Below are 16,081 nucleotides of genomic sequence, written 5' to 3' on the forward strand. Positions count from 1 at the left end.
ACGATGTATCTCATTTGGAATGTTCGTTTATACTAGTTACTCTTATTATCTTAGTCAATCCATAGTTCAGAGAACTGATTGAATATAACTTATTGGTGATTCAATTTGAAAGGTGCATACCTTGAATTCTTTTTAACATTTCAACAAAACCTCTCATTGAAATGTAGTGTTATGTATTTTGTTACACTGGTTTGTGATTCAATATCATTTGGTTATGAAAAGCTGCTAAACAAAAAATGTATTAAAAATAGCTACCACCATTCGTCTAGTGCCCATGGCTTTAAATGTTTTATGAATATAATAACTACTGTCAGGTTAGCATTTCTAAATCAATGTTTATGCACGTATAGACGTTCCCGGGAATATTTTTTAAAACAGTGTGCAGTTTACTTTGCCAACAGGTTGCACAGGTGTCAGAAATAGCTCAATAAATGTGAATTTATAGTGGTGATCTCATCTCGTGTTTACATTGTATTGCTCTGTAAATTGCATACACTTTAGTCAATAGCATTCCCATTCGAATTTATCATGCCGTTTTTAAAAAATTTCACAAAACGTCACAATGATATGTAAATTTCTAATTGAAATTATATATAGTTTATATTATTACTTTGTGATTTAAAACAAGCAGTTTATGCTAAACTGATAAATAACATTGCATTAAATCAAAAACATGAAAAGTACATATAAAAAGATCTAACTTTACTAATGCAGAGCATTTTCTAAACAGGCGATTTGACAATATACTCTGATTAACATCTAAAGCTTTGTGAACTATCATGCCCACATCCATATATCTATATTAAGGGAAAACGATTTCTTCACTTACAGAAATTTCCAGAATAGTTCTAAACATATTGTGATGTACACTTTGGCAACCATTATGCATATAAGTATTGGCAATAATTATTACAAAGGTAAGTGCTACATGACTTTTCACTTGGTCACAATGTCCCTCTATGTAGGACAGAAAAGGCTTTCTAAATAAATATGAATGAGCAGTGTTTCCAAATAGGTAAACTTATCAAATCAGTTTCCTAGATTCCTTTGTTAAAAATCCTCATCCAAGTGTTTCAATGGCTTACTGGTCCACCAAATACATTCTATATATTTGTGAGTTTTTCCTGCTCTATACAGCAAAAAAAATACTATGGCTCTCAATAAAGTTGGCATCGAAAAGTCACCAGGATCTTTCTCTAAACTGGAATTACTATTTGCAGAGGTCACAGGAGTTCAAGTACTGGAGGTGAGCAATGGTTGGTGTGGACATTTAAAGTCTGAAACTTAGATCAAGACAGTACTAAATATCGACCATTTGCCAAACATTGCCAGAGTGTGGAAGGGCAGTAAGGACATACAGGAAGGAGGCACTGTAAGTAGAATTATGTGGACCAGCAGGGAAATGTAGTGTAAATGGATGGCCAGCAACTACATTAATGTTAATTCCTACTTCTCTCCGGGAAAGCTACATATGATTCATAACATCTTCCTTGAAGGGGATAGGAGAAATATCAGCGCTCATGGAACACATCTATTTCTTTATAAGACTGTGAGTCAGATGCCTGACCAGATACCTTTGCATGGTTCCCAACAAATCCTCTTGCTTGTCTGAGTACAATACAGACGTGTTTGTGTGAGATCCCTTTCTGTTCAAGGATTGGGACTCCCAACATTTGTCCCTTTTGTCAGAACAAATTTCAGGGAACACAAGAAAAGCGTCCCTTTTCGCTGACAGTTTCCTTACTGTTTCATCTACAGTTGTAATCCCCATACTGTCCTTGCCTGCAAAGCATTTGGCAGCTGTTATAATGCAGTATGAGCACTGCACAAGGTCCATAAAGGAGGTTCCTGCTGCATGTGCGGTTGTCAGATCCCATTCTTCGTTTGGGGTGGGGAATGGGGGCATACAGCCCAAGGTCCATGAATATCTATGAGATACGGGAGACTCAGGGGTTCTCTCTGTACTCCCCATAAAGCATTAAATCAAATACTCTAGTAATAGTCCTGCTATCAATACTCATGTAAAACTTTCAGAGATACCAGAAAGATCTTGTTTTCAAGGTGATTGATTTTTTACTAATGAGGTGTGTTTAATTAATAGGCTAATAAATGGGGATTGCGAAAGTGGCAACTTTGTGTAGCACACATTAAGAACTCAATACTTTCCAGATTTTTTAAAAAGATGAATATATCCAACCAAAAGCGAGTTTTGTGTGAAAAAAAAAACATTTAACTGGAGATTACCGAGCAAAAATATTATTTTTACCCACTTCAAAATTTCACAGACTTCCAAAGTACTGAACTTCAAAAATCAGACAGTGAAATGTATAATTTGTATAATGAACTGTTGGAAAGTGACAAAAGTTACATGACATTCACCCAACAGGGACGTTTGACTTTGAGTAGTTCCTTTTTACTGTTGTTCTATCTAGGTGAATGGTTGAAAAGGGTCAAACAGGCCTAATGGATGTGCATTCCTCATGTATTCTAGTGATGCAAGTGTTCAATATATATATATGGATGCAAGCGCTGCAGCGAACTTTGGGAAATAAAGTCACTTTCACGATATTGGGCCTCACCTTGCTTTGCTGTCCAGTGTGGTTAATTGGCTGCTCTGTGCCCATACTGTGAGGCCGCCCTGAAGAGTCTGGGGCTCCAGAAATGGGGAAACGCTTATGCTTCTTTTTTCATGTAAATTGAGGAGCCTGGCTCACACGCGCCCCCCACCTACCAAGGATATGCCACTAGCGCAAAAAGGAAATGGCGCGTGGAAGGGATTCAGACAGGAGTTTCCTGTCATGATCGTGCCGTGAAATGTGCCTTTGCCCGAGGTTAAGCACTTTTGTGAACATTTGCGGTAAGAGGCAGAACTCACCTGACTGTGTGTAAATAGTTCAGTGACATCAACAGTGCCTGTGCTACATAAAATCACCATCATGTTCTTTATCATCTTGGATTTTCAACGCACATGTCAACAACTTGCACAGTGCACTGTAGGACGTGTAGTTTGGTGATTGCAGTCATGTGACATAATTGTTTAAATCATGCCCGAGCGCACCTGTGCATAATGCTCCAGTCTGTGATCAAGGCTACCCGCCGAAACGTTAGACTTATGGTTGCAAGCGCTGCAGCGAACTTTGGAAAATAAAGTCACTTTCACGATATTGGGCCTCACCTTGCTTTGCTGTCCAGTGTGGTTAATGGGCTGCTCCATGCCCATACTGTGAGGCCGCCCTGAAGTGTCTGGGGCTCCGGAAATGGGGGAACGCTTTTGCTTCTTTTTTCATGTAAATTGAGGAGCCTGACTCACACGCGCCCCCCACCTACCAAGAATATGCCACTAGCGCAAAAAGGAAACGGCGCGTGGAAGGGATTCAGACAGGAGTTTCCTGTCATGATCGTGCCGTGAAAGGTGCCTTTGCCCGAGGTTAAGCACTTTTGTGAATATTCGCTGTAAGGGCAGAACTCACCTGACTGTGTGTAAATAGTTCAGTGACATCAATAGTGCCTGTGCTACATAAAATCACGATCATGGTCTTTATCATCTTGGATTTCCAACGCATATGTCAACAACTTGCACAGTGCACTGTGGGACGTGTAGTTTGGTGATTGCAGTCATGTGACATAATTGTTTAAATCATGCCCGAGCGCACCTGTGCGTAATGCTCCAGTCTGTGATCAAGGCTACCCGCCGAAACTTTAGACTTATGGATGCAAGCGCTGCAGCGAACTTTGGAAAATAAAGTCACTTTCATGATATTAGGCCTCACCTTGCTTTGCTGTTCAGTGTGGTTAATGGGCTGCTCTGTGCTCATACTGTGAGACCGCCCTGAAGAGTCTGGGGCTCCGGAAACGGGGGAACGCTTTTGCTTCTTTTTTCATGTAAATTGAGGAGCCTGACTCACACGCGCCCCCCACCTACCAAGGATATGCCACTAGCGCAAAAAGGAAACGGCGCGTGGAAGGGATTCAGACAGGAGTTTCCTGTCATGATTGTGCCGTGAAAGGTGCCTTTGCCCGAGGTTAAGCACTTTTGTGAACATTTGCGGTAAGGGCACAACTCACCTGACTGTGTGTAAACAGTTCCATGACATCAACAGTGCCTGTGCTACATAAAATCACCATCATGGTCTATATCATCTTGGATTTCCAATGCACATGTCAAGAACTTGCACAGTGCACTGTGGGACGTGTAGTTTGGTGATTGCAGATATGTGACAAAATTGTTTAAATCATGCCCGAGCGCACCTGTACGTAATTCTCCAGTCTGTGATGAAGGCTATCCGCTAAAACGTTAGACTTATGGATGCAAGCGCTGCAGCGAACTTTGGAAAATAAAGTCACTTTCACGATATAGGGCCTCACCTTGCTTTGCTATCTAGGGTGGTTAATGGGCTGCTCCGTGCTCATACTGTGAGACCGCCCTGAAGAGTCTGGGGCTCCGGAAACGGGGGAATGCTTTTGCTTCTTTATATATATATATATATATATATATATATATATATATATATATTCACTGAAGAAACCATAGGTTTCAGGCCTTAGATAGTTAGGAATTAGCATATAAAAAACCTTTGAAATTCACTGAAAAAACCATAGGTTTCAGGCCTTATATAGTTAGGAATTAGCATTTAAAAAACCAATGAAATTGCTCCTATATAGTTAGTTGTACTAACTATATTTCGTGCACCCGCAATTCACTGCTGATGATGTCACATAGTAGATCAGTCATGACATGGTCAGTGACATCACTGATGACATCTCAAATGACATCACTGATGACATCACTGATGACATCATCCAGTGAATGTGGTTTGCTTCGGTATTTAAATATGCATTATATAGATATAGCAATTTGCATTGAAGAATGAGTGGATATATATAAATAAATATTTGGATGGAGGATTAAGTAGCAGTGTAATTGACTGTTTTCTTGACCACTTTATTATATTTCACTAAATATAGTGGATAGTGACTAAACTGTGTGAATATCTGTATCACTTTGTCAATTGTTGTGTAAACTGGTTCTACAGTTGGTTACTAGCTATGTGAAAGTCTATATTAGTTATTGATTAGTTAACTGAGTATTTGTATGGGAGCGTGAAAGTGTGTGTGGTTCGGTGGGGGGTGTGTGACTGTCCAAAGATGTGTGAATATTTGATTCAGTAGATATAACTACATGTTCTAACAGTTGTTTGGGTGACTGAATCTCTTTATGGGTGTGGTGATGAGCAAATATATTTCTCAATGGTACATGTCCAACAGACTAGAAAAATAAAAGGCAGTGTATGTGTCAATTGTTGTATATAAGTGAGTATACATAAGACTCAATGATTGTGTGAGTGACTGTATGGATAACTGTATACTTGTAATAATGATTTTATAATTCACTAAGTATGACTTAATATCTAAATGAATAGATGAAGTGGTGTTTGTATAAGTGTGTAGCTAAGTAAATATGTAAGTATGATCCATTGTTTGCATAAGTGAGTAGGATGACTTCAAATGTGAATAGGATGTGTGCTGGTGTGTAATGTCGATGTAGGTGTATAAGTATTTTTGATAGTGTTCTATTGTTCATTGACAGCATGTATGAGTGAATCTACAGGTAAGGGATTCGATGTGTGTAAACATCTATGAATCATTGAGTGAGTTTTTAGATACTTGTATTGCTGTGACAATGGATTCAAATATGATACTCTGTATTTTACAAAGAGTGATGAAAGATTTTACTAGTGTATGAAAAGGTGTATGTGATTGTCACGTGGATGATGTCATCAGTGATCTCATCAGTGATGTCATTTGAGATGTCATCAGTGATGTCACTGACCATGTCATGAATGATCTAATATGTGACATCATCAGCAAAGGATTGCGGGTGCGCGAAATATAGTTAGTACAACTAACTATATAGGAGCAATTTCAATGGTTTTTAAAATGCTAATTCCTAACTATATAAGGCCTGAAACCTATGGTTTTTTCAGTGAATTTGCAAGGTTTTTTTAATGCTAATTCCTAACTATATAAGGCCTGAAACCTATGTTTTTTTCAGTGAATTCGCAAGGTTTTTTAAATGCTAATTCTATTAGCGGATAACTTTTAAATATGTTAATATCCTTGTGGGACCACCTGAGCAGACCTAGGGGGTCAGGTTCTTTCTACCCTGCTCTCTTTTTGCATTCTACACGTTTGTTTTTCTGCTTCTTTTGTGCCTCGGTCTACCTAGCACAAGATGAATGCCAACACTTCCTGGTTAGAAGTATTGACAGCCAATGAGCATGCTGCTTTCCTGTGAAAGGCATGCTGATTGGCTGCCACTGTCTGTCAACACTCCAAACCAGGAAGTGTTGGCAGCCATCTTGTGCCTCGGTAGAACCAAGGCACAAGAAAGTAGTGAAACAAAGGTGCAAAACACGCAAAGGTGGAAGGGTAGAAGCCCCCTGACCCCCTAGGCCTGCTCAGGGGGTCCCACAAGGATCCCCCATGCCCCAAATTTTTTTTTTCTGTTTTTCCCATGGTACGCTCAGGGTACGCGTACCTGTTTGCGTACATGGGAACGCACCAAGAGCTTACCCCACGAATATTTTTGCAAAAAAAAAACGTTTTTTTGCCCTTCAGGGTTCTTCTACACCCCCCTTCTAGGCCCCCCTCAGAAAACCTAGGGGGTCAGGGGGTGTCTACCTCGCCCCCTTTTAATAATTTCCCCCTTTTTATTTTCACCTCTTGTGTCTCGATTCTACCGAGACACAAGATGGCGAACTCTCAGGACTGTTAGAATGTTGACAGACATCCGAGAGCCAATCAGTTTTCCGCTCGCGCACTCCTGTGGTGCGCCGGGTGCGCTCCCCGGTACGCGTACCGGTAGGCGCTCGGAGCGTGCCTATAGATATATATGTGTTTTTGAAGTTAATTTTCGAAAAAACCACTGGAGCAATTTTCACCAAATATAGCAAAGGCACATCTGTGGACCAGTCCCTACAATTTTGCAAAGTTTGGTGTAATTCCGTTCAGCGGTTCGGGCTGAAGCCTTGTCAATTCGTCCTATGGAAATTAACATGGGGAAAACACATTTTGGGACCCCCCTTTTATCTCGGCCCCCACTTCACGAATCCCCCCAAAACTTTCAGGGAAGGAGCGGAGCGGAGCTGGCCTAAAGTTTAGAAAATTACACGCAAATTCCTCAACCGGCGCCAAAGTTATTCCCAATAGAATGTTGCGGATTTCCTATGGTAGCTAGGTCCTAACTATATATACCTACTGGTTATCGCCAGTAGGTGTTTATATATATATATATATATATATATATATTCTACGCGCCAAGTTTCTCCTACGTTCACTTAGGAGAAAGAAATAGCAGCACTCAAAGGGATTCCGGTGTCCACATAGCTTTTATTATGTGCAGGAGCTACACAGACGCGTTTCGGAGTGCTGCCTTCGTCAATGTATAAAGCACTCCATTTTCAGCATGCTATATAAATAAAGTTTTCTTTCTTTCTACGTCATGAAGACATGGACATAGACATAGGACATTACCCCTATACAAGGCATATGGGCGCCATCTGTAAGTGATGTTATGACACATTCTATTTAAAGTGCATTAGTTCTACAGCATTAATCATGCCCACAGTTATATGGCAATTCTGCGTCAGAGGGTATAATTATACTCAAATGCATTGAAATAACATTGTTATTAAGCCGTGGATCGGCTTATGTCCCATGTACCAACATAGTCCATGTAATTATGAAATCAGACTATAATGAGACAAGTCATAATTTTCAGATCCAAAGAAAAACAGTTCAAAACAACAGAGCCCATCAAGCTTCAAATAATAATAAATCATGACAATATATATTCACATTATGGGGAAAACGAAATGTTGGCTATAAACAGTCTGAGTAAAACTTCTAACGACTGATGCAGTTAAGAGCAGCCAGAAAAATTGCACCAGTTATCTATCATTCATGATGGTATAAGTGATGCTGATCTATTCACGTTCAAAAAGATTTCCCAAATTTCCAGATACATTGTACAGTTTTACAAATCATTATTATCCAATTCTGCTGATTATCCTTCCATGTACTTAATAATAGGTATAAATATGTATATATGTACATAGATGTACGCACTTATGTATTGATGAAACATCTCTCTCTCTTGGTTTACACAAGGCGTCATGTAAGGTCAGCGGATATAACAATTTATATCAGTCACAGTGCAACATTATTTGCCCAAATGGAAAGCCAGTTCTTCGCCACTGTTCAGACCTCGAGGGTGTTTCATTGACAAATCAATGATAAACCTAGACTCCAGTCTACGTAGTCGTCTAAGTGTATCTCCACCCCTTGCATTTGGTTCAATGGTGTCTAGACCGAAGTATTGTAACTGGTTTTGGTCCTTGCTATGGCACTCTGCGAAATGGCGGGCCACAGGATACGATGGATCCGCCTTGTCTATGGCCCTGAGGTGTTCTAGTATTCGCATTTTTAACTGATTAATGGTACTTCCAATATAGCGAAGACCACATGGACATACCAAGCAGTAGATCGCAAAGGGGGTGCTGGAGGTGATAAACTTTTTTATTCTCATCGTTCTACCTGTGTCAGGTATGACATAGGATAGAACTCGTTTACTGCCTGAGCAGGCTTTGCAGCGGCCACAGGGAAAGAAACCCCTCATTTCTTTCAGTGTGTTGTTTCTAGGTGGCGGTTTTTCAAGATGACTGGTGACTAATAGATCCCCCAGTGATCTGGCTTTACTAAATTTCACCAGTGGATGTGCGGGCAGGTCTTCACTGAGCACACTGTCAGTTTTGAGAATGTGCCAGTTTTCCTGTAGCATGGCTCTCAGATCTTTTGCTCCTGAGGAGAAGGGAGTTATCATTCTGAATTTTGCTTTACCTTCGCCTGTCATTAGCTCTTTCCCTTGTCCTTTCTTGGATGGCTTGGATGTTAGTAGTGTGTGTCTAGGGATCTTCCTAACTTTCCTTAAAGTGTCTTGTAGCAATTCTTCCCCATATCCTCTTGCTCTGAACCTGTTCAAACAACCTGAAGCAACCGCTTCAAAATCTTGGTCTTTAGAGCTATTCCTACGGAGCCGTAATAGTTCTCCATACGGAATACTATTCACTAGTTGGGGTGGGTGACTGCTGCTGGCGAAAAGAGTGGAGTTCCCAGCAGTTTCTTTTCTATAGAGAGAGGTGTGAAGCTGGCCCCCTTCTACAAACACTCCCAGGTCCAAATAGACCACTGCCACCGGATCAATAGTCCCTGAGAAGTGCAAGTTATAGTCGTTGTTATTGAGTAGTTTGATATAGGCTTCTGCTGTATCTCTTGAGCCTCGCCATATGATGAAGAGATCATCGATATAGCGGTGCCAGCATACTGTATCACCTCTCTCCTCCCCCACCAAACAGCTCCTGGGCAGCTGCTCCTCCCACCAGCCCACGAAAAGGTTCACGTAGCTGGGAGCGAAGCAGGTACCCATCCCCGTCCCAGACACTTGTTTGTAAAGTTGTTCTTCGAACAAGAAGATGTTATTATTGAGACAAAATTTCACAAATTCCAAAATCATGATATTGTGCTTTGCAAATCTCATTTGGCGAAGATTGAGAAAATGTTGTAATGCTAATAGTCCATGGCCATGTTCTATTATCGTGTAGAGACTAGAAATGTCCAATACCATCAGGAGGCAGTTTGATTCCAACCTTATGTCCTGGATTTTATTCAAAAAGTCCTTGGTATCTTGGACGTATGATTTTAAGTTCATCACTAAGGGAAATAAGATACTGTCTATTAGCCGAGACATATTTTCGGTGAGACTGCCTATGGATGAAACAATTGGACGGCCAAGAGGGTGCACACTGTCTTTATGGAGTTTAGGGAGATGGTAGAAAGTTGGGGTCAGAGGTTGGCTGGTTCGTAGGAATAGATGTTCATCCTTGCTGAGCATTTGAGCATCATACCATTTCCTTATCAGCATATCGTATTCACTTATACTTTGCTGATAAAGGTCGTTGTTGCATTTGATGTAAAATTTGTCATCCGACAATTGTCTTAATACTTCACCTCTGTAATATTCCCTGCTCCTCAGTACTACATTGCCCCCTTTGTCCGAGGGTTTTATAATGACATTGTTGTCATTCATTAGGTCTTGGAGAGCCGATTTCTGTTGTTGTGTGATGTTGCTCTGTATCTGGTGGTTGGCTTTCCTGTATTTCATGAGGTCATTGTTCATCGCTTCCACAAAGACATCCACTGCATCCCATGGGGCTTGTGGGACAAATACTGATATGGGTTTGAAGCCACTATCTTCTCTCTCTTGCTCTATGCCTTGGAGTTCTGCTCGTTGAGCTAAATCCAGCATTCCAGTTTGGACAGACTGTTCAGTTCTTAAGTCTTCAAAAGTCTCAAGTGCTGGGATATCTTTCCCTGTTAAGGTATCAGTGGCAGTTATTCTAGAGCCTTTACTCTCTTGATCTTTTAGGTGCGGTCAGAGTTTGAAGCATTTGTGAAGTTTTAATTTTTCCCGGGAAGCGGAACAAGTCAATTTGTGTCTGTGTGTATTCTAGGGTATTATTGGGACAGAATGTTAAGCCCAAGCTTAGTAACTCAGTTTTACAATTCATTAGACCTCTATTCGTTAAGTTGACCACTGTTAGGCCGGCCATCTCCTAGTTGTCAATGGGTGTTACTTCTTCTTGTTGTAGGTTCGGTTGGCCCAATTTCAAGGGTTTTGCTCTTCCTCGTCCTCCTCTTGCCACCCCCGACCTCCTTGTCCTCCTTGTACTCCGGGTGATGCAGTTTGTGTTGTATCTGGGGGTTTGTTTTTTCCTCCCCATAGCCATGATTTTTTGATGACTTCGAACTCCTCGTGAAAACTGGTTTGTCCAGTATTGCTGGGCATATCTGCACGTCTCCTCCTCCGGGTATTATCAGGATTGCCAGGGTCACCCTGTTCATCACTGGATTCATTTTCAGTGACCTCTGATTCGAAGGTCACGGTTTCCGCCGTCTTAGTGGCGTTAATAATGTTCTGGAGTGCTTTTCGGGGTGCTTCGAATTTTTGGGCATATGTCAAAACACGCCCTTGTAAGTAGTCATCCTCATCACATTCGAACTTTTCTTGTTTACGTGTTCTTATTTTTTGTTCATACTTGATGAGGCAAGTTTTCATTTGCGCTTTCAGCTGTGTGACTTGATCAAGATCTTGTTCCTTCTCAAGCTCTTCCTCCAGTGCTTTGATGTCAGCAAGCGCTTTCTCTCTATCACTCCATGCGTATTTAACAATGATTTTTAGTGTCCCTTCGCAATAGGAGGCTGTGTGTTCTGCCCAATCCGTCAGTAATTGTGGATCTGGATTTTCGTATGATGGTACCGTGTGTACCCTGAGTCCACGCGGTACACGTTGCTCTTCTATGTAGCTGGTGAGACTAGTCGCCTCCCACCACTTCCGAACCTCACGTTCATGTAGCTTTTCTAATTTGAACATGGCATCGCTTAATTTGCTGTTTGTGGGTTCTGCCACTTTTGTTGCTGTTTCAGCTGGCTTGTCCCGTTTATCACGGGCTTTAAACATGCCCATTGCCGCTGTGCGGCGCTCAGAGTCTGAAAACATGCCGTGCTTTAGATGTGCCTGTGTCTCGGTCGAGGCGCGGCACTACTGTATGAGTGTAGCTCCTGTCTGCATTTGCACCGGGTGCCCTTTGGACGCTCTGCCTTTAAATCGCCGCAAGCCCATGCAAATATGTACACGGGCGAAAGTGAAACACTGAAGAGACTCACTCACCAGACGAAGACACGGGAAACCTCCAGGAACCCCCGGCGCTTTCCTCCGTACCGTCCTCCGATGCTCCTTCTCCTCGCTCAGATAAGTCCACAGATGGCGGTTATGGCGGTGCTCGGGAATACTTTTTAGAACGCTCGTTTCTCACGATGTCCCGAGCAACTCGCGGGCTGGTGCTGCCAGCGGCTCGTGAGAATGCCGCTAAAACACTACGCTCCAAGTTTCTCCTACGTTCACTTAGGAGAAAGATATAGCAGCACTAAAAGGGATTCCGATGTCCACATAGCTTTTGATTATGTGCAGGAGCTACACAGACGCGTTTCGGCGTGCTGCCTTCGTCAGTGTATAAAGCACTCCATTTTCAACATGCTATATCAATAAATAAAGTTTTCTTTCTTTCTACGTCATGAAGACATGGACATAGACATAGGACATTACCCCTATACAACGCTATCGCCATTAGGTAATATATATATATATATATATATATCTATATATATATATATATATATATATATATATATATATATATATATATATATATATATATATATATATATATATATAACGAAGGCAGCACGCCGAAACGCGTCTGTGCAGCTCCTCCATATGAAATAAAAATGTGGTTACCCGTACCCTCTTGAGTGCTGCGACTTTTTCCTGAGGATTGAAAGGAAATTCTGAGCGCAATATATAAATATATATAGAGAGAGAGAAATATATATATATATATTAAACACTTGCATCACTAGAGGAATGCACGTCAATAAAGCCTGTTTGACCCTTTTCAACCATTCACCTAGACAGAACTACAGTAAAAAGGCACTACTCAAAGTCAAATGTCCCTGTTGGGTGAATGTCATGTAACTTTTGTCACTGTTCCAACAGTTCATTATACAAATTATAAATGCAATTATATATATATATATATATATATATATATATATATATATATATATATATATATATATATATATATATATCAACTTTGTACACTCTGCATCCAGCATACTTCGTACCGCAGAATAACGTACCACCACGCAGCAAATAAATATTTTAGGAAGCTTTATTCTCTCACATCACGGATCTTCTCAGGCATGACGCGTTTGGGTTAACAAGTGACCTTGATCACATGGCGACCATGCAGTAACCTTCCACATTAAATACTTATTTTTTTCAACCATTCTCACCACGTGGTGCTAAAAAGTGAAAACATACTACTTGTGACAATGCATTTTTTCTCATTTTTTCTCTCTTTTACCAAGTATGCCGTCCAGCATTCATGTTGTTTATATATACTCTAAACGGTTTCATTCTCTAGTAGTCATTATAAAAGTATGCAATATATTCTAAATGTGCAAATATAATGCCATAAATATTAAATAAATAATAAATATGTGCAATACAATTTCATGACATTTTACAATATAAAAAAACTCTAAAATTGATCACATTTTTAGAATTCAAATATAGCAGCATAAATGCTTTAGATCCACTGTTTGTGCAATATTACGCATTGGTTCATGTTAAAATTCTAAAAGACAATAAAACGCCAGAATTTAAACCATATATCGGCATAAATGCCTGTAAACCCAAGTATGTGCAAAATTACGCAATTACAGTACACAACGGAAATTACTCCTTTTTTTATGTGTGCAAAAATAATGCCTTATAATGACTGTCTTTAAAGAAACCGATAAATAGACAATTTGCATACAAAGTTCTTTACAAAATTCCATGGCTAATAGTCCGAGCCCGGACATAAAACCCAATGTTTTATCTGCATTGTCTAAAAAGTGCTCAGTGCATATAAACGTTGAAAAAGATATATAAATGTATTTAAAAAATTGGGAATAAGATATATATATATATATATATATATATATATATATATATATATATATATATATATATATATATATATATATATATATATATATATATATATATGTATGTATAAATAACAATTGCATCAGCTCAGTTGTTTTTTCCATAGTATTGATTCCACTTCAAGCCTCTTTCTTCCACCACCCTACATTTTGTCTCTTTATCTCACTTTTGCAGGTTACTTTTCACCCTTATTTTCTTCTCAAATGAGCTTTTCAATTTCCCGGTCTTTCTCATACTTCTGTCTGTTTCAATTCTTCTTTCAATTTTCTGCCTCTTGCGCTCTTACTGTGGGTCAAAGTTTGATGATGAAAAATAAGTCCCACGCTCCATAGTTTTGTGATTCATTATTCTGATGTGAGATGTTGTTTTGGTTCTAACTCTAAGACTCAAAAACGTGGGTCCCATCACTTACTGTTTATTGATCACCTGCAGCCTTACCCGTTATCTCTTTAAATAAACCCATGACATAAAATTTTTCATCAAAAGCAGAATAGGATCTTGACTCTTATTTTACTTCTTCTGCATGTGTTGTTATACGATTTAATGCAATTGCGTTAATGAGTTTGGGTTAGTTGCTCGTCTATAGCTGTGCTATGAGAAGTGCCTTGTGCAGAATGTCGGGACAGGTCTCCACATAATATTCTGTCACAGGTTCAGGTGTAAAATAGTTAAAATGTCATTAATAGAACTGTACTTATTTATTGCTAAGTCTGGTGTGCACAAACTACTTTATTTAAAATTAGCTCTCATGCAGTATATTAAAATATATTAAGTGAGAACATATCTTCAAGATAACAGTTGTACTGTATGTATCTGCTGAGCCAGCATGCCACCGACTTCAAATATGGCTCCAAAAAGGACCCTCAAACTTACCCAGACCGCCAGTGCAGAGACAATTGTGCGTCCGAGGTTGAGGTTTGGTCTGGTGGCTGTCGAGGATCTGCTGGACAAGTTGTTCGACGGAGAATCCTGAGCTACTGTTGCCATTGCTGCATGTCCACTTAATACCATGAACTGTGGAGAGAGCATCAGAGATCACTAGTCAGGAGGCGTTCATCACACAGACTTACTGTTAGGTTGAAGAAATGCAAAGGTGTTCAGATCTCAGTATGAGACGAGGAAGTTATGCTATCAAATGACACGTTCTTTAGGATTACACGCCTAGATGATGAAGAGATGCAAAAACGTCCCCATCTGGACTCGAAAGGAAGGAAGGTGATGGTATTTCTGCTAGTGTAATATTTACCACGTGCTGAGGTATTTTTACAGAACAGGGTATTAAATACTTCATGCATTGCATAAAAACATGAAACAGAAGTAGGCATGCCTTCTCTATTTACACCCTCACGATCTGGAACAGTATTTCTGTCAACAACATAATTGCCACTCTAAAAAGATATGAACGCTCACTACATCAGGGCAGATGACGTCTCTACATGATGGGTCTCACCGCCTATAAATGTAGAGCCTCACTAAAAACAAAATACCACAATATCCCAGGACTCCCATCCATGTTCAGTGCTCTGTCTCTCTATTTAGGTATACAGGTACCTATCCATACACATGCCAACATGCACACTCAGTCAACTAGAGGACTAGATACAATCCTCCTTTTCATTGCTTTTGACTAGGTCAGTTTTAACAAATATATCCCAAAGGAAACAGAGCATCTCCACTGCTTACAATTATGTTCGGCAGCACCCCAATGAAAATTAATGAATAACACTTTAGGCCAGATGTTAGAAAATCTGTTTTTGCATTTCCTAAATAGTGAATCCTAAGAAATCTCTGTGTAGGAAATGCAAAATGGAATATACAAAAAAGCGATTTTCCTAATAATGATTCCTACAGATTAGGCTAGGCAATCGCTATTTAGGGAAAGCTAAACCATTTGTTCCAAAGGTTTTGCATTTCCGAATTTGCGAATTCCTAGTAGGAAATCGCAAATTAGAAAATGTAAAACCAAGGGTATCTATTGGCCTAATGCCCCCTTGATGCACCGACCCCAAATAAGTGATGCACATGTAAAGCAAAACCACATGCCCTACTGGCATGTGTGCGCTTTATGGCACTTGCAAAAAAAGCAATTAGGGGTGCCTTTTTAAATTGCACATGGTTACCATCGACTGGAAGTTGGTGGTAATAGCATTATCTAAATGCCCATTTTGCGTTTAGGAAATGCTTTGTACATGTGCCCAGTACACCACAAATAGGAAATCCCTATTTGCAATTTCATTTTTAGAGAATTGCAACATGTAATTTTTACTGGGTGAAAACTGCCTTTTGAGACTACATTGAGGCCGTTGTACATATTGAAAGGCAGTACTGCATTTCTTAAAATACCGAAATTGTAATTCGGTCCGTTAAGAAATGCAATTTCCTTTCATACATCTGACCCAGAGTTTCAAA

At 39.9% G+C, this 16,081-nt stretch overlaps 1 protein-coding gene across 1 annotated transcript in view; it reads right to left on the minus strand.

Moving 5' to 3' along the window:
• LOC147711447 (calmodulin-binding transcription activator 1-like) overlaps nucleotides 1-16,081 on the minus strand; it is a 1,194,547-nt gene that overhangs the window by 868,923 nt on the left and 309,543 nt on the right. The window contains exon 3 of the mRNA XM_086919489.1: nucleotides 14,546-14,686. Coding sequence (XP_086775615.1) covers nucleotides 14,546-14,686 — 141 coding nt within the window. The remainder of the gene's footprint in view (nucleotides 1-14,545; nucleotides 14,687-16,081) is intronic.

Source organism: Lissotriton vulgaris, chromosome 5 (genome assembly GCF_964263255.1).
Source record: "Lissotriton vulgaris chromosome 5, aLisVul1.2, whole genome shotgun sequence".
In the NCBI taxonomy this organism is placed as follows: domain Eukaryota; kingdom Metazoa; phylum Chordata; class Amphibia; order Caudata; family Salamandridae; genus Lissotriton; species Lissotriton vulgaris.